Here is a 27,396-nt window from a genome sequence, read left to right on the forward strand (position 1 = left end):
TGAGCTGTCTTCTTTTTCCTCATTCACTGTTGCTAAGGTTTGCAGATTACACCAGAAGAAGCCAGATTTATAAACATGTGTTCCTACCCAGCTGTTTCAAGAATAGGAGTAACATTCATCTTCAGAGTGTATGTCTGCTCTCTCTGATCTCCTCTGATAAATGAGGTGCCTATCTCCTAAGTCCTACCTTGTCTGCAAATAAATGGAGTCTTAGGCTACTGAAATTGACAAAGCAAGGAACAGACATTCAGTATAGCCCCATCAGAGTGCCTGGGTTCTGTCCCCAGCTCTGCTGGATCCTGAGTCCAGCAGGTATGGGAGGTAACAGGTAAGGGCTCAAGATCTTCCATCCACCGGTTGCAGTCCTGAAATGCCCACATTAGACAGCGCTGGGCCTGGTCGGAGTCTAGAGTTCCCCCCAGATCTTCTACAGAGTGACAAGGCTCCCAGAGTGTGCAGTACAAGAAAGCTGGCTCAGAAGCAAAGTTGTAGGCATCACAGTATGGGATGTAGGCAACCCAGCACCCTTCTTCATATTGAAAATACAGTAACAACAAGTCCCATTGATACTGCAAGAATTGAAGTAGCCTTAACTGGAGGGAGACATTTACTTGAAATCCTTGAGCTAGTAGCCAGAAAAAAATTTAGTCTAATTATGTCTTAGGAGATAATGCCATTTCCTTAAGATTGCTAGCACCCTGGAAAAGGGTACAAATTCTGCCCTTTCTCCCATCTGGATGCTCCCCTGCAATTCTTTATATGCCTTTTATCTAAGGTGAAGGTAAAAGGACATTCTAGGGAAACGGAATGAAAGAGCTAGAGAATCCATTAGAGATAGCTATGTCACGCCTTACAGTCTGAAAGATGTGAACTCTAATTATGAGACCTTCAGTAAATTACTTACCATTTATGAACTTTCATGGCCTCATTTGCAAAGTAGTTTTAACAGTCTTCCAATGACAGAATTATTGGGAGGATTGTGCTTCCTCTTTGTAACCTACCTTGTTCAGAAAATGATTAGTCCGTAAGTATTTGGGGCCCAGCATGATGGCTCAGTGATTAAATCCTCGCCTTGCATGCATTGGGATCCCATATGAGTACTGGCTTATGTTTCCACTGCTCTGCTTCCCATCCAGCTCCCTGCTTGTGGCCCGGGAAAGCAGTCAAGGATGGCCCAAAGCCTTGGGACCCTGCACCCACAATGAGAGACCTGAGAGATGCTCCTGGCTTCAGATCAGCTCAGCTCCAGCCATTGTGGCCACTTGGAGAGTGGACCATAAATGAAAGACCTTTCTGTCTCTCCTCTTGTAAATCCACCTTCCCAATATAAATAATAAATGAATCTGAAGAAAAATAACCGCGCCGGGCCCAAGATAGTATAATATGAGAAATATGTAGCATATAATAGATCCATAAATGTTTGAAGCGTAATCAAACTGACTAAACCAAAGGTTTTTCCTGATCTGATTTCATTCAAATGAGACTTTCTGGTAGGGTAATCCTGCTCTCTATCCCCCTGATTTTATTGTATGATATATCGTCCTAAGTTCTATTGCCAAAGAGAATTAAGGACTGAATCTGTCTTATTTAAAGCTATGCCCAAGAATTTCATGTAGTTTCATGTAAGTACACCCTTTATGTTGGTTTGTTGAAAGCCTACCAAGAGCCAGTTGTCTTAACAATCTTATTGTTTCTTTTTATTTTTAAAATTGTCATGGTTATTATTTACGTATTTGAAAGCAGAGCAACAAAAAGAGGGACAGAAGCAGGAGTAAAGAGTTCTTCATCCACTGGTTCACTCCTTTAAAGGAGTTGAAACAGCAAGGGATGGACCAGGCTGAAGCAGGAAGTTGGAACACCATCCCGAGCCCTCACTTGGGTGACAGAGGTCCGAGCATCTGGGCCATATTCTCCCTTCCCAAGCACATTAGCAGCTAGAGGGACCCAACCTCACACTCAGTTTACAATGCTGCGTTCCAAGTGGTGGCATAACCCATTTCCCTACAATGCCAGCCCTTTTTCTATTTGTTTATTTGAAAGGTAGAGTAGAGGTAAAGGGAGAGACAGATCTTTTGCTCCTTGTTTCACATGGTCACAATAGTTAGGACTGGGGCAGACCTAAACCAGAATCCTTGCACTCCATCTGGGTCTCCCATATGCGTACAGAGAACCCAGCTCTTGGGCCATTTTATACTGTGTTCCCAGGCTCATTAGCAGGGATCTGATTTGGAAATGAAGCAGAAGGAACTCAAATTGGCATTCCAGTATGGGATAACAGAGTTGCAGACTATCAGCAACCAGCCTATAGACTTATAATCTTGATACAGTATATAGAAAATGTGTCTTGGATGGGCTGATGCAATGGCTCAACTGGCTAATCCTCCACCTGCCAGAACTAAATCCCTTATGGGCACCAGTTCATGTTCCAGCTGCTGTACTTCCTATCCAGCCACCTGCTTATGGCCTGGGAAAGCAGCAGAGGATGGCCCAAGTCCTTGAGACCCTGTACTCACATGGCTTTGGATCAGCTCAACTTTAGCCATTGAGTCACTTGGGAAGTGAACCAGCAGATGGAAGATCATTCATTCATTCTCTCTCTCTCTCTCTCTCTCCTCTCCTCCCTCCCTCCCTCCCTCCTTTTCTCTGTAAACCTGCTTTCCCAATGAAAACAAAAATCTTCAACATTTGTTTTAATGTGCTTGGAATTTTCAATCAAGATGACAGTGGGGCTCAAACTTTTGACATTCCCCTGTTCCAAAAGAAATAGCAAAAAGTAATGTTAAAAAAAAAAGGAGAGGGCCCGGGGCGGTGGCGCAAGTGGTTAAAGGTCCTCGCCTTGCACGCCCGGGATCCCATATGGGCGCCGGTTCTAATCCCGGCAGCCCCGCTTCCCTTCCAGCTCCCTGCTTGTGGCCTGGGAAAGCAGTCGAGGACGGCCCAAGGCTTTGGGAACCTGCACCCGCGTGGGAGACCCGGAGGAGGCTCCTGGCTTCGGATCGGCGTAGTATCGACCCGTTGCGCTCACTTGGGGAGTGAATCATCGGATGGAAGATCTTCCTCTCTGTCTCTCCTCTCTGTATATCCGCCTTTCCAATAACAAAATAATAAAAATAAATCTTTAACAAAAAAAAGGAGAAAATTGAAGAATATGCTAGGCTAAAACCAAAATAATCATCTCCATAGACCGAAACTAGGAAAGAAAAGTCGCCAAGTAAAACTGTAGTTGTGGGCTTGCTGACCAAGTGAGACTAAAGAATGCCCCCTTAAGGAGATTAGATCTTGGAGCCAGGGAAGTGAAAAGTCAATCCAAAACCAGCCTTATGAAAGAAGGCTTTTCCAAGTTAATTTGGCATAACTATTAGGGTGATTAGGACACCATTTGTGGGACCTCACTTGAATGTCCATCCTCCATCAAAGTGATTGGCTTGAGTCCTACTTACTTTGCTTCTCATGCAGCTTCCTGTCCTTGGGAGGCAGCAGATGATGGCCCAACTAGTCAGGTCCCTGCCACCAACACAAGAGACATGACTGGAGTGTCTGGTCCCGGGCTTCAGCCTGGCCAAGCCCCCAACTATTGCAGGCATTTGGGGAGTGAACTAGGGGATGGAATATCTTTTTCCTTTCTGTTTTTCTGTCTTCCAAAAAATAATTGTTCTTATTTTCAGATTTTATGATTATCTATATTCCCAATGAATCTGATTTTTTAAAGATTTACTTATTTTTATTTGAAAGACAAATCTACAGAAAGAGAGAAGCAAAGAGCTTGTATCCACTGGTTTACTTCCCAAATGGCCACAACATCTGAAGCTGAGCTCATCCAGAGCCAGGAGCCACAACTTCTTTGGGTCTGCCACATGGGTGCAAGGGTCCAAGGACTTGGATCATCCTCTACTGCTCTCCCTGTGCAATAGGAAGCTGGATCAGAAGAATAGGCAGGACAAGAACTGGCACCCACATGGAATGCTAGTGCTTACAAGAGGAAGATTAGCCTGTTGAGCCACTGTGCTGGCCCTAAATAAATCTATTTTAAAAACTCAGAATGAATTAGTTCAGCTAGATTAACAAAATATGTAATTAGTTTGTCTTCTACAATAGCTATTGACATTTATATTTTATGTTTTAATTTAATGTTACTTTTTATATTATTTACATAGTTCAAAATGATGCATGCTCATGTGGGTATCTGATTAGGGTGGGTAGGGTCAAGGTATGGAGGAAGATGGGTGGGATAATTTTTTTTTCTCTTGTGCCCAAAGAGGGGTACAGGGAGGATACCATTTCTTGCTGTCAAACTACATTAGCATCCAGGGATAGAGAGGATGGTTTTTTGATGACACCTTGGAGACATGTGTGAGGAAGTGTTCTGAGGGTGTTACTAAAGTGATTTTAATATTTCTGGGATGTTGTCAGTTTGTTGCACCAGGGTTGAAAAATTTTTCCAAGTTCTATTGGCTGATCCAGGAATATGTTGCAAAGCTTGGCCTGGGGAGTTGTCCAACTTGTTCAGTTTTCCATCCTCTGATGGAGCACTTCATGTCCCCTGCTGACCTAGGTGAGCTGGCTGTCATGTCCTCCATGTACATCTGGACATGCTGTCTACTGCACAGGCATCAGCAACTGAGGGGGCCCAGTCCCAATATACACACTCCAAGGTCATACCACATACTTTGTGATACTGAGGGGTTTGAGTTTAGCAATCTAGTTGGGGAGTCCTCCAAGAAACCTCACCTTGGGTGACCTCAGACTCCTGTGTGTGCCAGCCAGTCAAGATACATACTGGTTGGTAGATGGCAGCTGCCTGTTCAATTCCAGCCCGATAGATGCTGCAGCTCAGCCCAGTCAGCCCACCACAGGCCCAGTCTTCATGCACACTGATAGATGCCATGGCTTAATCAGGGCATTCCTGATTATCCCCACCAAGCCCACCCCTAACCCCAGTTTTTTCACAAATTGTAAGACTCAACAAAGTGAAGATGTCAGTTTTCCTCAAATTCATATAGCGGCTTAATGGAATTCCTATCAACATTTCAGTGTGATATTTTATACATATAGACAAGATTATTCTAAAATTTATATGAAAAAACAAAGGACTGAAATGCTAAAAGAGGTTTTGAAAATGCAGAGTAAATGAGAAAACTCAAGACCCCTCAGTTAATTTGACTTTATGTAGCTATAGTAGTCAAGATTGTAACTTTCTAATGGGGCAGGCACATAGATGATGAAGTAGAACAAAGCTGAGAAGTAGATTCACATAAATGTACCCAGTTGAATTTGGGCAAATGTGCAAAAGCAAGACCTGGCACGGTGACCTAGCTGCTAAAGTCCTCGCCTTGAACATGCTAGCATCCCATATGGGCGCCGGTTCTAATCCCAGCCGCCCCACTTCCCATCCAGCTCCCTGCTTGTGGTCTGGGAAAGCAGTCAAGGACGGCCCAAAACCTTGGGACCCTGCACCTGTGTGAGAGACCTGTAGAAAGTTCCTGGCTCCTGGCTTTGGATCGGCTCAGCACCGGCTGCTGCGGTCTCTTGGGGCATGAATCATTGGACTGAAGATGTTTTTTCTGTCCTTCCTCCTCTGTATATATATCCCTGACTTTGCAATAAAAATAAATAAATCTTTTTAAAAATGTGCAGAAGCAGCTCTTCATTTGAATTCTTGCTATAATCCTTTGGAACAAGTGAACATCAAGTCTCATAAAAATTGACTTAAAATGGGATCAGACTCCTTTTCAGAAAACAGAAACAGAAACCTTTTCAGTCAAAAAATGCAAAAAAAATCTTTAGTGTCTAGGTCTACACAAAATTCTTTAGAAATAAAAAAAAAGATTTATTTTTATTGGAAGATCAGATGTACAGAGAGGAAGAGGGACAAAGAGGATTTCCTGTCTGCTGATTCACTCCCCAAATAGCCACAATGGCCAGAAATGAGCTGATCTAAACCCAGGAGCCAGGAGCTTCCTCTGGCTCTCCCACACAGGTGCAGAATCCCAAGGCTTTGGGCCGTCCTCACCTGCTTTCCCAGGCCACAAGCAGGGAGCTGGATGGGAAGCAAGGCCACCAGAACACGAACCGACGCCCCTGTGGGATCCCAGTGCATGCAAGGTGAGGACTAGGTTACTGCACTAGGCCCCTAACTACACAGAATTCTTAAAATTGACACCAAAAATATCATCTGTAACATCATAAATTGGTTAATTAGATTTCATCTCAATTTTAGATGTTCTGCGGCAAACCCTGTTAAGATGATATAGATGAAGTATGAGAAAATACCTAACAAAGGTCTATTATCTGTGATATTTAAAGAACTCTTAAACCTCAGCAGTAAAAAGCAAATCAGAAAATGCACAAAAGACATGAACAGATATTTCACTGGAGGCTGTACATAAGACAAATACGTTCAGGAAAAGATAAGCAACATCATCAGCACAGCACCAGCAGTTGTGCTCACTTGGGGAGTGAATCATCGGACGAAGATCTTATTTTCTGTTTCTCCTCCTCTCTGTATATCTGACTTTGTAATAAAAATAAATAAGTCTTTTTAAAAGGAGGGGGAGGGTATGACTGCTCTGGAAAAGAATTTTTTTAAAAACTGAACTTGTGGCAACAATAGGACCCAGCAATTGCACAATGAGGCATCTATCCCAAAGAGATGAAAACTTATGTTTACACAAAGACATGCATACATCTGAGTGTATGTGGTACGTTCATTCATAATAAACAACCCAGATACCTTCAACAGGTGAATGGTAAAATAAACTATGGCACATCCATAGGATATTGCTCATAAATATAAATGAATGAATTATTGATACATACTTTAAATTGAATGATTCTCCTGATAATTACAGATTGACAAATAGCCAATCCTAACAGGTCATATATTGTATTATCCTATCTAGATCCCATTCTTTTTTTTTTTTTAAGATTTATTTATTTATTGGAAAGACGGATATACATAGAGGAGGAGACACAGAGAGGAGGATCTTCCGTCCATTGATTCACTCCCCAAGTGAGCGCAACGGCTGGAGTGGAGTCATTCCGAAGCCAGGAGCCAGGAACTTCTTTCCGGTTCTCCCACATGGGTGCAGGATCCCAAAGCCTTGGGCCATCCTTGACTGCTTTCCTAGGCCACAGCAGGGAGCTGGATGGGAAGTGGAGCTGCCGGGATTAGAACCGGCACCCATATGGGATCCTGGCATGTTTAAGGCAAGGACTTTAGCTGCTAGGCCACGCCGCCGGGCATTAGATCCCATTCTTGAGATCACAAAATTGGAGAAAGGCTGCCAGGGGCTAATGCCGGGTAAGGTAAGAGATGGTAGAAACATTATTACCTTTACTGATTCAATGTTCATTTCATAGTTATGATGTTGTTCTCCAGTTTTATAAAAATGTTACCTTTGGAGGGCCCAGCAGTGTGGCCTAGTGGCTAGGCTAAAGACCTCACCTTGAACTCACCAGGATCCCTTATGGGCGCTGGTTCTAATCCCGCAGTCCCACTTCCCATCCAGCTCCCTGCTTGTGGCCTGGGAAAGCAGTCAAGGATGGCCTAAAGCATGTGTGGGGGTTATTGTGAGTCACTCTAGCTAGGCTACAGCTCCACTGGTTTATGTGAGTGCCGAGTGTGTTTTGGGCAGAACCAGGCTGGACTGCAACACCCATTGGTTCCAGTGGAAGTCGGGGCTGAAAACAGAACCAACCCAGCAATTGCAACCACCAGCTGATTGGGGCGATGGACTGTGCCGGGCCCTGTACTTGCTAGTACATACAAGAATCTGGTTTGAGAACACCTCAGACAAAGTTTCTTTGGGGATCTCCCCAATCGAAATGCCAGACTCAGAACCCTAACCAAGAAAAGACAGAAGACAGAACAGGTCAATCAACCATCTCAGCTATATGTTGGCAGCAAAATACTGGACAAACAGAGACTCTATGATGGACTATGTCAGTCAGTGGATTCTTCAATGACCTCATAGTGCTTGGAGTGGCGAGACTGGCAGCAATTCATAACTGGTGAACTATCAAAACCACTTGAGCAAGGATCTCAGAGCATGCCCCACATCCAGGACCTGGGGTGGGTGGGAAACTGGGTGGGGTTTCTCCCTCAATATCCCCCTTTACCTCAGATACATGAAGGAAACAATATGGAAATAATAATCTTACCCACTTTCCTATAGCCCTTGAACCTTTTTACCCTAATTAGCTATGTAAAGATTGTCAAAAATATAATTTAAAAAAATGAAAAAAAAAAGATCTTTCTCTGTCTCTCCTCCTCTCTGTATATCTGACTTTGTGATGAAAATTTAAAAAATCAAACATAGGATACTCTTCTCAGTGGCCAACAAATTTTGTCTTGCTTATATCAATGTCATCATGTTTTTCAGGGATGTTGGTCGTGAATGTGACGTGGAGGAACAAGACCTACGTGGGTACGCTTCTGGACTGCACACGGCATGACTGGGCACCCCCAAGGTGAGCACTTAGCTGCTCAGTTTATGTTAGAATGACCTGCTCCAATCAGTGAAACCTTGTATCAGCTTCCTACCAGGGTTATACATCCAGCTTTGAAAGGATGTTACAGTACAGAGACAAGGGAAGGCTGGTATTCATGTAATAGGAAGAATACCATGTAAATTATAGACTAAAGTGTTGGGAGTGTGGAGTATGGTGTGAGTTAGAGAACAGGGAGGAAATCCTATTTAATGCTTTATCTGAAACTGTTAAATTCTGGCTTCTTGCTGATGTAACCTTCAGACCAAGATCATAAAGTCTCAACTACAGGTGAACAAGTGTTTGGTCCATATTGATAGTGGTAGTAGTTATTTCTCAGAACATTAAATTTAGGAACATTTTCAATTTTACAAATTTTACTAGACCAGATAGGCTTCATAAGGACCTCTTCAAGTTGTAGTTTGACCTTAAAATGGACATTCAATCAGAGGGACCTTACAGCTTTTACTAATGCTAATACACAGTTTGTTAGGGTTTGGGGAACCCAAATATTAGGGAATAATTTGCCATCAGCATAAAACTGGTATCCTAGGAACTCACCATTTAATGCAATTTCCACATGCATAAGTTTCTTTTAAAAATTATGTTCTTGAGCCTGACATGATGGTTCAGTGGTTAAATCTTTGCCTTGCACGCCTCTGGAATCCCATATAGGTGCCAGTTCGTGTCCCAGCTGCTCCACTTCGCATCCTATTCCCTATTTGTGGCAGGGAAGGCAGTAGACAATGGTCCAATACTTTGGGACCCTGCAACCATCTGGGAGATGTGGAGGAGACTCCTGGCTCTTGACTTTGCATCAACTCAATTCTGGTCATTTTGGCCACTTGGGGAGTAAACCAGCAGATGGAAAATCTTTCTGTCTGTCTCTCCTTCTCTCTGTAAATATGCCTTTCCAATAAAAATAAAATAAATATTTTTAAAATTTAATTATTATTTTATGATACAGTTCCATAGGTTCAGGGATATCCCTTCCCTTCTCCTTGAGTCTCTTCACCCCCTCTGATTTTCCTTATATTATTACAATAGTACAGTCCTTCATAAACAGTCATAAGTCCATCATTCTGCTATTTAAGTATATCCTGACATTGTAGGTATGGACAATGGCAGAGAGTCCAACATCCTATTGTCAAGATATATTTAACAGTTTCATTGGGAGTCCATCTTTGATTTGGAAGTAGAGATGCATGCTGCATTGTATCTTTACATCTGGATATGATAATCTCTATTACACAGTTACTATACATCCCCTCAAATGAAAAGCCATAAAACAAAATCACCAACAGGAAGAAAAATAGAAGACTTACAGCAACATGAAGTTACTGTACATGCTACTGAATGATCAATGTGTCGCCCAAGAAATTAAAAAGAAAATAAAAAACCTTCTTGAAGTAAACAATACTGTGGTATGACCTATGAGTCAGTGAAGAAATTAACAAGAAAAAAAAATTTTTTGAAGAAATTAAAAATATCAAAACCCATGAGATGTAGCAAAAAATAGTATTGAATTTGAAAGGGCTATTGATCTTGTGTTTTGCATATATAAGATTGCCAGAGAACATATATTTGTGCTTTGGGGATTGACTTATTTTACTGATCATAATGGTTGCTATTTGGGACAATTTGGTTGCTAATGGTAGAATTCCATTCTTGTTAATGGAATAGGTGTACCCATGGGGGAAAAATCATATTCAAGGGCCTGATGATGTGGCTCAATGGCTAAATCCTTACCTTGCAAGCATTGGGATCTTACATGGGCACTGGATTGTGTCATGGCTGCTGTACTTCCCATCCATCTCTTTTCTTGTGGCCTGGGAAAGCAGTTGAGGACAGCCAAAAATCTTGGGGCCCTGTACCCACATAGAAGACCTGGAAGAAGCTCCTGGCTCCTTGCTCGGATTGGCTCAGCTTTAGTCATTGCAGCCACTTGGGGAATGAACCAGAGGATGGAAGATCTTTCTGTCTCTTTCTCTCTGTAAATCTGCCTTTCTAATAAAAATAAATAAATCTTTTAAAATATCTATACATTCAAAATGGTAGCTAACTTTTTTTTTTTAAAGATTATTCATTTTTGGAGAATCAAGATCGCGGAATAGGGTAAGGACACATTTAAGCAGACGGAAAACATTTAATCGGGGTGAAGCACAGAGGACACATTCCAGGAAATAGGAAAGGACAGAACAACAGCAGAGGGGTTCCTGGAGACTGACAGACACAGGAAAGCAGCGGGCACATCAGTGTGGTGTTGCAGTGACTGATACTCCAGCAGCATTCAGCTAACAGTGATCTGAACTCCACCAGCAACCAGAACTCCACCAGCAACCAAGTGGGAAGGGACTTTCACTGGGAGCTTGGGAGGTAAACCCAGACAAAGAACTGTCCTGCTGGTCTGTTTGATTTGACCAGGAGCAGAGACAGAGCAGCAGATCCCAGACAGGCGATGTGAGAACAGGGTGGATTTCATAGCCCCATCAGCCCTCTAGAGCTGAATTGGGCGCCATTTTGCGTAAAGAAGAAAGGACAAGGGAAAGACTGAGTATGTGCTAAGCAAGAGTGAGCTCATTTCTGACTCAGTGAACTGCAACGACATGGCATTCTATGGGTTCCACCAGGGGCAGGTCTGGGTAGCCCTCAGATCTGACGGCCAGCAGATCAAGAACTGTAGTGGTGGTATGTCAGGCGCCATTTTGTGCACTGTGGCAATAGCTTTGGGATTGCAGGGGACAACAGTGAAATGTGCATGTGCTGAGCTCACGAGAACTCACTGAGGTCCGTGTATTGCACCGGTCCCACAAGAAAATAATACTGACTGTGGCATCATACAGGTCAAACTAGGTCTGTGTGGCACCCAGGCCTAATGGCCAACAAGTTCCAACAAGATCAGCACCACCAACAACCTAATTATATAGGCTACCTGGTGTCTCTCTAATCCTGGGACCTGCTGTAACCAGAAGTGGGAGAAAGGTTGCAGAGACAACGGTGCAGCCTCAGCACGGTATCACAGGAGGTGGAGAGTGGTGAGCCAGGAGCTGGGGCTGTGGAGACCATGGTGGAAATCTGACATAAGAACCCAGACCTGGAACTCACTGGAGGTTGTGGCACAATTGGCTGCAAGCAAAAAGTTGTGTACCAACTGCAGTAAGTAAAATTGCATTGTAGACCTGTGGGTGACACAGCTTAGAAACCTGCCAGAAGAAGACTCTGCTAACCAGAAGTACAATGATCAAGAGCAAAAGAAGAGACAAAGGCACAATGAATATTACCAAAAACTCCCCTGCAAAGGAGCAAAACCCTTTGCCAACCTCAGAGTTAACTGAGGGAGACATCGAGAAAATAGGGGACACAAAATCCATAAGACTCATTTTAAAGATTCTGATCAAAAATGAGAAGCTCATGCAAGAGTTCAAAGAATTTAAGGAAGCAATAAAGCAAATCAAGGCTGGTATATCAGAAATTAAGAACACAGTAGAGCAAATGAAAAGTACAGTGGAGAGTCTCCAAAATAGAATGAAGCAAGCAAAAGAATCTCAGAATTGGAAGATATTTCCTGTCACCAGGGGGAAGCAAACAAAAAGCTGGAAGTAGAGCTGGATCAGGCCAAGAAAAAGTATTCAAGAATTGAAAGACACTAGTAAGAGGCCAAATATAAGAGTTATGGGAGTCCCAGAAGGTGCAGAAAGAGAAGCTGAGTTTGCAAATGTATTTAATGAAATAATAAGGGAAATTTTCCCTAATCTGGAGAAAGAATTAGGAAACAAGATCCAGGAGGGGCACAGAACTCCCAACAGGCTTGATCAAAAGCGATCTTCACCACGACATATGATTATCAAGCTCTCTTCAATTGAACATAAGGAAAAGATCTTTAAATGTGCACATGAAAAAAATCAATTGACATATAAAGGAATGCCAATTAAACTCACAGAAGATCTCTCACAGGAAACTCTACAGGCCAGAAAAGAATGGAGTAACATATTCCAGAGTCTAAAAGAAAAAAATTATCGGCCTAGAATAACATACCCCGCAAAGCTTTCTTTCGTCTTTGAAAATGAAATAAAATTCTTCCAGAGTAAAGAAAGTTAAAAGAATTTGCTTCTTTCAAACCTGCCTTACAAATGATACTTCAAGATATTCTCTTGTCAGAAGAGGAATAGCGCCTACCAAAACCAAAGGTAAATGGGAAGAACATCCCAGTAAAATGACAACAGGAGACTAAAACAATGAACAACCCATTCCTAAAATGACAGGACCAAAGTACCACTATATCACATGGATTTTGTTGTTCTCTGTTGGTTTCATCTCTTCAAAACACTTTCTTCTGACTAAATCATTCAGTGACTCGTAGCTCATGCAGTGGCATCAGTTTCTTCAAGAAGGTTCTTGATTTTCATTTCTTCAGCTACACGTTAGTCATTTAATAGCATGTTATTTAACTTTTTGGTGTTGTTAATTTCTTTTTTCTCCCTGATACTGATTTTGTTTTGTGGCTCTTCATTTAAGGGAATGTATAGTAGCTGTGTAATGGAGACTGTCATATCTAGTAACATGTCATTTAACTTCATGGTATTGTAAATTTCTATTTTTCTTTCTATTATTGATTTTGTATCATGACTTTTCATTTAAGGGAATGTACAGTAGCTGTGAAATGGAGACTAACATCCAGATGTGAGGATGCAGTGTAGTATGCATTTCTGCTTCCGGACAATGAAACTATTTACTATATCTTGACAATAGGCTGCTGGACTCTCTGCCATTGTCCATGCCTGCAATGATGGACATATGACTGAGTATGAAGAACTATATGTTAGTAATGATATAGAGGAACTAGGTAGGGGGAAGGAATTGGGAGGGGATAAGGGAATATGGAACTGTATATTAAAATTAAAATAAAATGTAAAAAAAAAGATTATTCATTTTTATTGAAAAGTCAGATTCACTGAGAGGAGAGACAAAAAGATCTTCTGTCCACTGGCTCACTCCCAAAATGGCCACAACTGAGCCAATCTGAAGCCAGGAGCCAGGAGCTTCCTATGGGTCTCCCACATAGATGCAGAATCCCAACGTTTTAGGCCATAAGCAGGGAGCCGGACAAGAAGTAGAGCACCCAGGCTTAGAACCGGTACCCATGGGATCCTGACACATGCCAGGTGAGGGCGTTAGCCACTAGGCTACTGCACCAGGTCCAGTTAACATTCTTTTTGAAAATTTAGTTACTTGGGAGTCAGAATCATATATAGAGAGAAAGCAGGCAAAGACAGAAATCTTCTATCTGCTGGTTCACTCCCCAAAAGACTGCAATGACTGGAGCTGAGCCAGTCTAAAAGCCAGGAGCCAGAAGCTTCTTCCGGGTTTCCCATGCAGGTGCAGGATCCCAAGGCATTGGGCAGTCTTCCACTGCTTCCACTGTCACCAGCAGTAGCTAGATGGGAAATAAAACAGCTAAAAAACAAACTAGTGCTCATATGAGATGCGAGCTCTGCAGATGGAAGTTTGGCTTCCTATGTTAATATGCCAGGCCCCAACATTTTATTTATTTATTTATTTTGGTTTATTTATTTGAAAGGAAAGACAAAGGAGACATCTTCCATCTGCTGGTTCACTCCCTGGATGACTACAGTGGCTGGAGCTTGGCCAATCCCAAGCTAGGAGCTAGGAGTTTGGAGCTTCTTCTGGGTCTCCCACGTGGGTACAGGGTCCCAAACACTTTGGCCATCCTCTGCTGCTTTCCCAAGTACATTAGCCAGGGAGCTGAATCAGAGGTTGAGCAACCAGGGCATAAACCATCATCCATATGAAATGCTGGTAGTGGCCTAACCTGTACTTTACTAATAAACTCAGGAGTTACCATTTTAGGAAATTTTTCAAAAAATTATTGATGGGGGAGGGGTATTGTAGTGTATTGGGTTGAGGTACCGCCTGTGATGCCAACATCCCAACTGGGCACCAGCTGGAATCCAGCTACTTCTCCAGTCCAGCTGCCTGCTAGTGCATGTGGAGTCACAGCAGAACATGGTCCAAGCACTTAGACCCCTGCACCCAATTGGGAGACCAGGTTTATGCTACTGGCTTTCCGCATTTGGCCTGTCCCATCCCTGGTTATTGCAACATTTGAAGAGTGAACCAGCAGATGGAAGATGTCTGACTCTGTAGTCTGACTTTCAAATAAATAAATAAATCTTTTTTTTTAAGAGAATTAATTTTTTTAGAAAAGATATTGTTTGTTGGTACGGCGGTTACAGAGAGGGAAAGATATTGATTTTTCATCTACTGGTTTACTGCCCAAAGGCTGCAAGGCCCAGGGCTGGTCCCAGCTGAAGCCAGGAACCAGGGACTCCATCGGATTTTCCCATGTCAGTGACAGGGGGCCAAGTACTTGAGCCATCTTTTAAGCCATTACATCAGCAAGGAGTTAGATTAGAAGCAGAACAGTTGGGAATCAAAGTACTCAATACTATGTTGTAGAATAACCCCCATTTTAGAAACATTTTTAAGCCTTTTACCTTGGGGCAGGTGTTTGACCTAGCAACTAAAACTCCAATTGAAACAACTGTATCTCATAGCATAGTGCCTGGGTTCAAGTCCCAGGATTCCACCTTCTTCTGCCAACCCTGTAAGGCAGGATCAATGGTTCTGATAGCTGGATCTCTCCCATATATGTGGGAAACCTGGGTTTGGTTCCTGGATCTCAGACCTCAAGCCTTCACCATTGCAACATCTGGGGAGTGAACCAGCAGATAGGAGCTGCTGTCTGTCTGCCTCTCAGAAGGAGATACATACATGTATGCGTACATGCTTACATAGATCAGCAAGAACCCCTTAACTGCTCATTATTCCCATGAATCCAATAAAAGCAGAAAGATCCCAAGGAAAAACAGTGTAAAGTCCTTGATTCCACACCACTTGCTCTTTCAAGGTATGATTATGGTAATGCCTCCTGGTTTTAACAGATTGTGAACTTGGTTTCTTGAAACTTGGAGTATTTTGAGACTATGTTCAGTACATTCACAAGCAGGAATCCTGCTAAGAGTCGAAAACAGATGAACTAAGACCAGTTCTTTTCATTCTATCCTTGGATTTCTGAAAAATTCACTTCTGTTTGACAATCTGAGAATCCAGAGATATCAGAACTGGAATGCCCAGGTAGTAACAGGGAAATACTAAATTCCATGAGGGGCTCAAAGGAGATATTTGATGAAATTTACCGTTTTTCTACCATGGCTATGGCTCCCATCCCTTTAAAAAAAGTTGCCCCAGGAGTTCCAGTTGCCCCTGGGACAAGAGAGTCAGATCTACAAGGGAACCACCTTTAGCATGGGTTAATCCTGAATAGTAATTTGAGCTCCAGGAAAAGTGACTCTGGAGCCAGTGAGGCATGACCCCTAGGGGCAGACCTCCAGACATGCAAAGAGCTCCCGTACTAGTGTCCCTGTCTTGCTCAGGACTCATCTAGGGGCCCCTTAAGTATGGGTGCTGTGTTCTACCTATCTCCCTTTGTAGTAAATTGTGCAGAGTAAAACGTGTTGAGCTAGATTTTGGTCATGTGCTGTCATTAATCAACACTGTGACCTTGGGCAAATCATTTAGCTTGGCTGGCCTCAATTTCCTGGTTAGTTAATAATGTCCTTTCTGGAACCATGACTGGGGCTGTATATAAAAAACACAGGCATGACTGCTCTGTGTCTTCTAGAACGAGCTCCGCATGACTTGAGTTGTGTATCTGGAAATAACTGACACCTAGCACACAGCCTCCTAGGAGCTCACCACTTCATGCCGTCCCCACACAGTCAAAGTCTTTTAATAAGCCGTGTTCATGGAAAATGATAGTTGCCATCTGGAGGGGTCATCTAGAGGCTACAACTAAACTGATTGGAAGGTATTTCCTCTTCTTACTAATCCCTGTTGTGCTTGTCCTTTGCCAAGGTTTTGTGACTCCCCCACCAGTGACTTGGAAATGCGCAATGGGCGGGGTAGAGGCAAACGCATGCGTCCCAACAGCAACACGCCTGTCAACGAGACGACCGCCACTTCGGACAGCAAAGGGACCAGCAGCAGCAGCAAAACCCGGGCTGGAGCCAACAGCAAAGGCCGTCGGGGCAGCCAGAATTCTTCAGAGCACCGCCCCACTGCTACCAGCGCCTCCGAGGATGTCAAAGCCAGCCCTTCCTCAGCAAATAAGCGCAAAAATAAGCCCCTTTCAGACATGGAACTGAATTCAAGCTCAGAGGACTCCAAAGGGAGCAAGCGTGTCCGTACTAATTCCATGGGCTCAGCCTCTGGGCCCCTTCCTGGGACCAAAGTAGAACCCACTGTTCTGGACAGAAACTGTCCCTCCCCTGTTCTGATTGACTGTCCCCACCCCAACTGCAACAAGAAGTATAAGCACATCAATGGGCTTAAGTACCACCAGGCTCATGCCCACACAGATGACGACAGCAAGCCGGAAGCAGATGGAGACAGCGAGTATGGGGAGGAGCCAGGCCTCCATGCAGACCTCACTGGCTGCAACGGTGCTGCCAGCTCTCAGAAAGGCTCCTTGTCCCCTGCCCGCTCAGCCACCCCCAAAGTCCGGCTCGTGGAGCCCCATAGCCCTTCTCCTTCAAGCAAATTCAGCACAAAAGGTCTCTGTAAGAAAAAGTTGAGCGGGGAAGGGGATACGGACCTTGGGGCTTTATCCAATGACGGCTCTGATGACGGGCCCTCGGTGATGGATGAAACAAGCAATGATGCCTTTGACTCTTTGGAGAGGAAGTGTGTAGACAAAGAAAAATGCAAAAAACCCTCTGGTTTGAAGCCAGAGAAGGTTCCTTCCAAGAGCTTGAAATCAGCCCGGCCCATCGCCCCTGCCCTCCCACCACAGCCCATCTACACCCTGCAGACGGCCACCTTCACGGCCGCCAGCCCAGGCTCCTCAGCAGGCCTGGCCACAACCGTGGTGCATGCCATGCCCAACAGCCCCCAACTCAAGCCCATCCAGCCCAAGCCCACTGTCATGGGAGAACCATTCACAGTGAACCCTGCCTTGACCCCGGCCAAGGACAAGAAAAAGAAAGACAAAAAAAAGAAGGACTCCTCCAAGGACCTTGAAAGTCCTCTGACCCCTGGGAAGGTGTGCCGAGCAGAAGATGGCAAAAGCCCCTTCCGGGAATCCTCTGGAGACGGGATGAAAATGGAGGGCCTCCTAAATGGCTCCTCTGACCCCCACCAGAGCCGCCTGGCCAGCATCAAGGCAGAAGCTGACAAGATCTACAGCTTCACGGACAATGCTCCCAGCCCCTCCATCGGGGGTGGCAGCCGCCTGGAGAGCACGACCCCCACCCAGCCCCTCACACCCTTACACGTGGTAACACAGAATGGAGCTGAAGCCAGCTCTGTCAAAACCAACAGCCCCGCGTACTCAGACATCTCTGACGCAGGGGAGGACGGGGAGGGCAAGGTGGACAGTGTCAAGTCAAAGGACTCTGAGCAGTTGGTTAAGGAAGGGGCCAAGAAAACTCTCTTCCCCCCTCAGCCACAGAGCAAAGAGTCTCCCTATTACCAAGGCTTTGAGAGTTACTACTCTCCAAGCTACGCCCAGTCCAGCCCTGGGGCTTTGAACACCAGCAGCCAGGCCGGAGTGGAGAGCCAGACTTTGAAGGCCAAAAAGGATGAAGAACCCGAGAGCCTAGAGGGCAAGGTGAAGAATGACGTGTGCGAGGAGAAAAAGGCAGAGCTGAGCGCCTCTGGCCAGCAGCCCTCAGTCATCCAGCAGCGGCCCAACATGTACATGCAGTCGCTCTACTACAACCAGTATGCCTACGTGCCCCCCTACGGCTACAGCGACCAGAGCTACCACGCACACCTGCTGAGCACCAACAGCGCCTACCGACAGCAGTACGAAGAGCAGCAGAAACGACAGAGCCTGGAGCAGCCGCCACCACCACCACAGCAGCGGGGGCTGGACAAGAAGGCTGAGCTGGGTCTCAAGGAGCGGGAGGCGTCCCTCAAGGAGGAGTGGAAGCCAAAGCCATCAGTCCCACCGACTCTCACCAAGGCCCCCAGCCTGACAGACCTGGTCAAGTCGGGGCCCACCAAGGCCAAGGAGCCGGGCGCCGACCCTGCCAAGTCAGTCATCATCCCCAAGATGGACGACTCTGCAAAACTCCCCAGCCAGGCCCCCGACAGCCTCAAAGGGAAGCTGAGCGAGGCCAGCCACCTCGGCAAGGAGGCCTCCGAGGCTAAGCCAGGTGTTGACTGTGGCCGACAGGCCGAGGTGGATCCGATACTCTGGTACCGACAGGTAACCGTGGCCCTGGGAGGAAGCAGAGCTGCTCTTGGCTAAGCTTCCTGCCTCCTTCCCAGCCAGGGCTGTGCTTAGGTGGGACTTCCACAGAGCTCAGATGAAGCAAGTGAGGGGCACAAGTTTAGTTATTCTGGATTTTTGTAACCCATTTTAATGTTTGTGGATTTTTTTTTAAGACTTATCCTTTATTTGAAAAAATGGTTAGAGAGCAAGAGAAACAAAGAATCTCCCATCTGCTGGTTCATTACCCAGACGGATGCAAATACCAGGGTGGGGTCAGGCTGAAGCCAGAAGCCAGGAGCTTCTTCCAGGTCTCCCAAGTCAGTGCAGGTGCCTAAACACATGGGCCATTCCCCACTGCCATCCAGGGTATTTTAGCAGCAAGGTGCAGCATCCATGTGGGATGCTGGTGCTGCAGGCAAAGGCCTAGTCCACTACACCACAGTGCCTGCCCTCAGAAAGGATTTTGCTGATAGAGTTAGAACTAAGAACTTGAGAGACTCATGTCGTGCTCTGTTAATGAGACTTAGAATGGCTTTTGTTCTCTGGGGCTGCAGTTACACCTCCCTCTGACTTCGGGGACAGCTTTCTACCCCCTGAGCTTGCTCTACAGTAATGAACTTACCAAGCCTTGGGAAGGGCCAGGCGCCTCGTCCCAGGAGTCACTGCCCCAGCATATTTGTCCTAGCCCATGAACATAACATCCTGGTGGATTTCCCTTCTCTCTCTTGCTGGTCTCCTGTGTGTGGGGGAGGGCCCAAGCACTGGGATTTCCCTTCTCTCTCCCAGCATCCCTTGGAGAGGAGAGCGAAGTTTTGCTTTGCTTAAGACTTATTTGAAGAGATCTTCCACACACAGGTTTATTCCCCATGTAGTCACAACAGCCAAAGCTGAGCCAGGCCAAAGCCAAGAACCTGAAGCCTCTTGCTGGTCTCCTGTGTGTGGGGGAGGGCCCAAGCACTGGGCCATCTTTCGCTGCTTTCCCAGAGCATTAACAGGAAGCTAGGTGGATCAGAAGTGAAGCAGCCGGGACATGAACCAGCACCCATATGGGATGCCAGCATTGGAGGTGACAGCTTTATCTCCTATGCCACAATGCCATGGCAGAACCTTTTTTCCTTCCAAATAAGCTTTTCTTTTTATTTATTTATTAGATATTTATTTATTAAGGGCCAGAGGTAGATTGTAGCCAAAGATCAATAGAGACAAGATCCTTTTCTGCCCCTGGGCAGTACCCACTGTGGTGTTTCTGCTGGGGCTTTGGGCTGGAAATGCATCCCTGGGTTATCTGTGCATCGCTCAGTCCTCACTCTGTGATTGCTGTAGGAGGCAGAGCCCCGGATGTGGACGTATGTCTATCCTGCCAAGTACTCCGACATCAAGTCAGAGGATGAACGGTGGAAGGAGGAGCGGGACCGCAAGTTGAAGGAGGAAAGGAGTCGGAGTAAGGACTCTGTCCCCAAGGAGGATGGGAAGGAAAGCACAAGTAGTGACTGCAAGCTGCCCACGTCTGAGGAGTCCCGCCTTGGGAGCAAGGAGCCCCGGCCAAGTGTCCATGTGCCTGTGTCCTCCCCCCTCACCCAGCACCAGTCCTACATTCCCTACATGCACGGCTACTCCTACAGCCAGTCCTATGACCCCAACCACCCCAGCTACCGGGGCATGCCTGCTGTGATGATGCAGAACTACCCAGGTACAGCACCCCAGGGCCAGCTGCCGTTCTGTTCACTGGGAAGGGAGACAAAGCGCAGAGTTTAAAGCCAGAGGTCTTTGCTCAGCCCTCAAGGGCTTGCGCTGAGGACAGCCCTGTTTGTTCATGTCCATGTGTGGATTGGTCTGCTTGAGCCCATAGCTCCTTCAGTGCCCCCTAGTCTGTGTGTGGGACCACCTCTCTCTCCCTCATTCAAGCTGCTTGTATAATGCATTGTGATTGGTAACTGAAGGTAAAGCGCTGCCCCTCCCAGGCCTTGTGCGTTTTGCACTCTGCTAGGCACTGTGTGCAATACAGCAGAGGCAGGGAAGATCTGCTCCCTTCATGCAAGGAGCTCACAGTGTGTAGCAGGGAAGACGTGGGGAACAGATAAAAGTCAGACCAGTGCAACATCCCGTTCAGCTGCAGGATCAGAAACCAGGCAGAGAGGGGGCACAACATATGAGGCGACGAGGGGAGCCCAGCCAGAGTTTCCTTAGGAGAGAGAGTCGCTCTTCCTGCTGCTACTGCCTTTGGAGGGGGAAGTATGTAAGCTGCTTTGAGGGTGGCGAGACATTTCCTGAACCCATGCCTCGCAGCAGCCTTGATGGTGACATCATTGTAAGGCAGACTCTGAGTAGAGTGACATGGGAAATGGCCTAACCCTCAAGATACCACTTTCTCTGTTGTTACTTGCCCCGTCTGTAGAAAAATCACTGCCCCGTTTGTTGTGGGAGTGCTTGCTGTGTCTCAGACACTGTCCTGGGTGATTTGTGCACTGTCTTCTTTAATTGTCCTCATCACCTTGTAAAATAAATATTGGTACTTTTACTTTGATGATGGAGAAGTGGAAGCTCAAAATGGCCAAAGGTTTCCCAGCTTCTGTGTCTCAGAGGTAATCGTGAGGCCATCTGGCTCCCAATTCTCTGATCTTCCCACATCGTTGTGACCCCTCTCCAAGACAGATCACCTGAGACTGTTTCCAGGTTCCTAGGGGATCTGGGATAGCTGGCTGCAGGAATGGGGAAGTGGGGCGAGTTCCCAACAGCCCTCAGAGAACCTCCCTGCAGCTCTCAGTGACAAAAGCACGAACCACTCCCCTCAGCCCAGTTAGCCTAAGCCAGGAATGCCAACACCCGCCTAACCACGCTCACACAGCCAACTGCCCACCTCACCTGTCCTGTGACCACTTTGTTTCTCCTTCTCCAGGTTCTTATTTGCCTTCCAGCTACTCTTTCTCCCCATACGGCAGCAAGGTTTCAGGTGGCGAAGATGCTGAGAAGGCACGGGCCAGCCCCAGTGTCAGCTGTAAAGCCAGCTCTGAGTCCAAAGCCCTGGACATCCTGCAGCAGCATGCCAGTCACTACAAGAGCAAGTCTCCCACGGTAAGGGAAGCACAGGTATGGGCACGCTGGCTGGTAGGCAGAGCGCAGTAAGAGCAGAGCTGAGGTCTGGGAGAAGGTGGGCAAGTTGAAATTCAGAGCACAGTGCAGCTTAGCTGGCCGAGGAGGACCCAACAGGGCGGCGCCTAGATTCATTCATGTTCTTAATGTTAGCATCATAATGCAAGATGCAGGCATCTCGCTGTGGGGTGGGTGTGTCTCACTCACTGCAGTGCTTTTGTGTGTCTGCTTTCCTTTCCAGATAAGTGATAAAACTTCTCAGGAGAGAGATCGGGGAGGCTGTGGGGTGGTTGGGGGCGGTAGCAGCTGTAGCAGCGTCGGGGGAGCAGGCGGGGGTGAACGCAGCGTCGACCGGCCCCGCACTTCTCCTTCCCAGCGCCTGATGTCCACACACCACCACCACCACCACTTGGGGTACTCGCTGCTCCCAGCACAGTACAACCTCCCCTATGCAGCAGGTAAGCCAGTCTGCCTACCTCCTAGCTTTGTCCCCCATGTCCCTCCCTGGCCCCAGGAATATCTCCACCAGCTCTCCCTGCAAAAATTTTAGTTGTTTGAGTGTCTAATGGCCCAGCCCAGTGTCTTAATCTCCTGTGATCAGTCAGTAAACTCTGTTATGTTTATTTCTTCCTTTGGAGCTTCAGGTCTCTAAAAGGCCTTCCTAACATTCGCTTTGATCTTCAGAATAAAGAGCAGGTGTTCCCACAGCCAGAAAAATTAGAACAACAACAAAAAAATCCAGCCTTGTCATCTATCCTCAGCCTCTGTAAATGTCCAAGTCCCAACATTTGTGTCAGCACCCTGCATCTCAGCAGAGGTGGGGATTAAGGAGAAACTCCTACCCATGCCTGGCTCCCAGGGCCCCCTGGGGCAGGGGCTGGGGGGGATGGGTGGCAAGTGCTAAGAGTGGCAAGCTTCTGTGAGTGTGCACTAACACGTTCTCCTGCCCACCCAGGGCTCTCTTCCACAGCCATTGTTGCCAGCCAGCAAGGCTCCGCTCCCTCCCTCTACCCGCCCCCCAGGAGGTGAGAATGGTAAGTAGCTTTTGTTCCTGTGGGGCAACACAGAGCAGAGAGTTGCTCCCTGGGTCACAGCATCCCTGTGAAGTCAGTGAGGGAGAGCAGTGTGGGGTCTGTGATCTGAAAACAGCAACCCTGGCCAAGCCTCTTAAACCGAGAGTCTCCCGGGGCACATCTGTGTCCAGCACTGGCCTCCCCTGCGGTTCCTTTCTCATAGAGCACCACCTTGTGGTTGCTGCGGCAGCAGGCCAAGTGCCTGGCTATCTATGCGTGTCTCTCTTGTAGGACACCCAGTGCCCGGAAAAAATCGGCTTTACGGCCCGGACTGGCTCACCCCAGGAGGTGCTGGAGGTGCCACTTAGACATCAGTTAGATGGCGTGGATCATCCTGTTTGCCGTTTCCACCATGCCTGAAGGGAGACCCCTGGACTCCATGACTCTCTTCCTCGGGAGCTGGCAAGCTGGTACTTAGCGAAAATATTTATTCTCTGGGCCACAACCAAGACTGTCGTGGCCTCCGTGGAGATGATGGCACAGGGAGCAGCCAGGGGAGCACGGCCTCAGCCCAGAGAAAGTCACTGCTCTGTTCCCCTAGCCCCTGGTCTGCTGCCAGGGCAGTGCTCCCTGGCCCCAGCCCAAGGAGGGTCCTGCAAGCACTGGGTAAGGGCTGAAGACAGCACAGCAGCCATACCCCACTCCCCGTCATCACCACCATCCCCAGTTCCTGCAGCTCCCCAGGGGTGTGGGCCCTGGGCATTGGCAGCAAGTGGAGGAATTAGAATCTCAGGAAAGAAATGGGGGGATTGTTTTCCCTATTGTGAAAACAAGGTCTTTGAACCTGGAGAAATCTCCCTCTCACATGAGCACACAGAAGCGCTCAGAGCCTGGCCTGGGAAGGCCAACCGGGGCCCTCGCCCACCCTGGCCTCGGGCTGCCTCTCCCTGTCAGGCAGAGGGCAGGGGCTCCGGCCGCAGCATGGCACTGGAGCGTGGAGGCTGTGAAACGGAACCTGCACCCCCCCAGCCCCCCACCCCCGGTCCTGCTGCTTCTTACCCCAACTCATGGCCCCTTTCTCCTTTCTCTTCATCCCTGGATGCCTCTTCCAGGGAGATACCCACACTGCTCTCACCTCTTCTTTTCTGTTGCTCAGCCCTTAAGACTCAGGCAGGTAAACTAGTCTTTCCTCCCCGCCAGCACGGGGAACCTCAGTCTGCTTGGTCACTGGAGGGCAAGGCCCAGGAGACAGGCCCTGCCTGCCCACAGTGGTCCTTGGTGATGTCCTGTCCATTCCACCCTCTGAGTGTCTTCCTCATTTAGGGCCGCAGATACATATATATACACATATGTAATCCAATTCCTGTCCATAAATACGTTTTATATAGCCCAGTCTGTAACCTCTATATGTGCCGATATAAGCTGTGTTTTAACACACGTGTTTGGTATAAGGGCCACTGGCCCTAGGAGGTTATCTATTCCTTAGGTCTGGGAACGCATCCTCCAAGCACTGCTCGTAGCGTGGTGTGGCATGGCGTGGCATACTGAGCTTGGGGTGGCAAGCAGTTCTCCGCCCTCCAAAACACAGTATCCCAGTCCCAGCTTGTCGCCTGTGTCCTGGAGTCGCTTCCTCCCCAGGATGAGCAGCCCTTGCTCCTCTTGCACGTTAGAGGACTCGGCCCTTTTTTCTCCTCTTGTCTTCCTGACCCTCTGATTAAGACAGACCAAGAATGACCACAGACCCGAGCCCAAGCTGAAGGGTGTTTTCATGAGCAGACAGCCAAAAGTGACGAGGAGCTCGACTCCCCTTCATTCTGGAGAACAGTGTGCTGGGGGACAGTAAGCACAATGCCCAGGAGAGGGTGGCTCCTAAGACCCCTGACCCTACTCATAGAGAAGCCTAGGGACGTTTTTTCCAAGGGGAACCCCTCTTGCCCACAGCCCTTACCCTAGGCTTCCGGGTCCTTGTTCTCGTTTGAGTCATGTTCTGAATCCTCCCAGACAACCCATTGTTTTAGACCTCTCCCCCGACATGCCATCGGCCCCTCTGCCTGCTGCCCCCCGTGGGCAGTGCTGAGCAGTGACTTCCTTTCATCCAAGGAAGTGGCAGGTGTGGACACCTTCACCTCACCTCACCTGAGTCAGCCCCCGCCGAGAGGGTAGCTGAATTCGGTCCAGTGAACCCCAGGCTGCTCCGGGGCGGAGACAAAGGCCCAGCTATGTTGCCGTTTGTTTTTAGATAATGCTGTGTGTTTTGTATTATCTGTGGCACTGGTCTAAGGTGTGCTCTGTACATACTGTAAAGAAAGAAACTGTTGGAGGAAATGGTCTTTCTTGCTGGGCAGGGGTAGTCCCACCTTCCTGCCCTTTCCACTTCATTCTGTAACACAGAGAGGAGGAACTTCTGTATTAGCAAGGGCAGCCTTGGGTTCTGCAGAAGGGACAGCTTTTATCTTTTTTTTCCCCTTTAAAAACCATCTGGCTCTTTGATCCTTATGTCTAAGTCTCGCAATAGGGCAGGCAGAAGCCACAGCGGCAGAGTTGGCACTGCCTTCCAGCCCCTGATCCCTGCCTTTCCCTGGGATCGCAGCACTCCGGGGATCCTAGATGATTTCTGAGATTGGCCATACTCTCCCAGGCTCTCTCTGTGGCACCTTACACCTACCCAGTCACCAGAGTCATGGGGCATTCACCAGGGCTCCCTGCCCCATGAGCCAGCTCTGCACAGATTTGCTGCTAAGGGCCCAGACCACCAGACCCAGCCTCTCTCCAAGCCACACCTGCTGCTCCCCGGGCTCCCCAGGGAGAAGCGGCTAAGGAAAAGTAGCCTCACCCCCAGGTGAGATTGCCAAGGCCCGGATCGGCGCTTTTCCGGATTCATGGCAACTTGGCCCTCACTGAAGGTGCGCCAGTTCCTCTGGTCCCCTTCCCCTGCCTCGCACATGGCAATGTATAGTTATGAAATGTCCCTTCCCCCTTCTCTCCAAACACCTCAAGATTAAAAGACCCACAGAGAAGGGTAAGAGGTGACCCTGTGAAATCCAGTAGTGATTTCTTCAGTCTCTTCTCTCCAGGTTCCAGAGTAAAGGGGAGGGAGGACTTATCTAGGGAGTTAGGAGATAAGGGTGCAGAAGGGCTAGAGAATTCTTACACATGGGCATTGAGGCCACCCTTGTCACTTACTAACCCACATACCCTTTTCACCACCCACATGTCTACTCTGATGCCCCCAAGTTAACTGGGCAGCTAGCTGGCCCCCTAATTCTGGGGCTGTATTGTTTTATTACCAGGGCATCCCAGCAAGCTTTCCAATGACCCCCTGGGTGGGCCCCCTGGGATCAAGCCCCTCCCAGACCCTGTCCCCAGCCCCTCCTGCCCCAGCCCACCCGCTTGCCTTGGTGCTCAGCCCTCCCACTGGGAGCAGGTTGGGGCGAGCTGGAGGCCCGGGCTGGAGGGGCAGTGTTGTTCATAGCTTTTGTTCCATTGGTGTTGCTCTGTTGGATTTCATTTCAGTCTTCCTGATTCTTCCCTTCTGTAAAGTGTACATTACCAAGTTCCTTGTTTTTTTATATATATATATAAATATATATATATACAAACTGTACTCTTTTTGCCTTTGTACATTCAGGCAAGAAGAGAAAATAAATCTTTTTAAGAGACAATCAAAAATCTGTGAGGGCTGCTGGTTATTTCTCCTGAAGTTTGCTGCTGAGCTGCCACCTCCTTCTCCCCAACTCTTCTTCCTCCCAAGCTCCCAGACTTCCCCGGGCTCGCTCCACACACGTCCTCGCTTACCCCCCTGGCTAACAGCGAGGCCCGACTACTGCCCTGTAGCCCTTTCCTGCCCACCAGTTTTCTGGCTTAGTCCAGGAGCTTGACCCTGTGACCTGACCTCTCCTCACCTTTAGATCCCATTCACCAAAGTGGCTTAGGACCCTTGGCAGCTCTGGGACCCATCTCCCAGAGGCCCTGGCTTTGGACACACCTGTGAAACTATGCAGCTGGGAGCTCTCTGCCCAAGAGTTTGCACTATTGAAACCTGCCTGGCAGATGAGGATGAGCAGGAAACAGCCTCCCGAGTGCCCGGGGGGATTGAGCATTTGGAGTTGGTAGGCTACTGGAGTGACCCCATGAAAACAAGGGCTAAGGGTTAATGGGTCAAGAGCATTTGATCAGAATTACCAGAATTTCAAAGGGCAGTACATTCTGAAAAGCCCGACCATTGTTCAGCCTCTCCTTTCCTTGTCTGTGTTTCCCTTTCTCACTACTCCTTTTCTTAATTGGCTTTGGAATTGAAGTATATTTTTAAATTATTTGCTGTATTTATTGAATAAAGTTTTTAATGTCCCTGTTCTTAAATTTTAGATTTAGTTTGCCTTTCACGTACCTCTCCTGTCCAGCTCCACCCCTCTGCCCCATAAAATATTGAGTTGCTTTTTAGTTGGAGTGCAGCCTCTGGGTATTTGGGTATGCCTTCCTGCCGGCCGGCCTTCAACAGAGAAAGGTTTT

The 27,396-nt window shown here is 47.4% G+C and overlaps 1 protein-coding gene across 1 annotated transcript in view; it reads left to right on the top strand.

Annotated features, from left to right (window-relative positions):
• The window catches only part of LOC121168231 (zinc finger protein 609-like), a 66,521-nt gene extending 39,287 nt beyond the window's left edge, over positions 1-27,234 (top strand). The window contains exons 2-8 of the mRNA XM_040998140.1: positions 8,382-8,469; positions 16,423-18,778; positions 20,108-20,474; positions 21,681-21,856; positions 22,116-22,332; positions 22,830-22,908; positions 23,179-27,234. Of these exons, the coding sequence (XP_040854074.1) occupies positions 8,382-8,469; positions 16,423-18,778; positions 20,108-20,474; positions 21,681-21,856; positions 22,116-22,332; positions 22,830-22,903 (3,278 nt within the window). The 3' untranslated portion in view covers positions 22,904-22,908; positions 23,179-27,234. The remainder of the gene's footprint in view (positions 1-8,381; positions 8,470-16,422; positions 18,779-20,107; positions 20,475-21,680; positions 21,857-22,115; positions 22,333-22,829; positions 22,909-23,178) is intronic.
• The last annotated feature ends 162 nt before the right edge of the window (positions 27,235-27,396 follow it).

The sequence above is a fragment of the Ochotona curzoniae genome, unplaced genomic scaffold (genome assembly GCF_017591425.1).
Source record: "Ochotona curzoniae isolate NIBS_2020 unplaced genomic scaffold, NIBS_Ocur_1.0 patch79, whole genome shotgun sequence".
Classification (NCBI taxonomy): Eukaryota; Metazoa; Chordata; class Mammalia; order Lagomorpha; family Ochotonidae; genus Ochotona; species Ochotona curzoniae.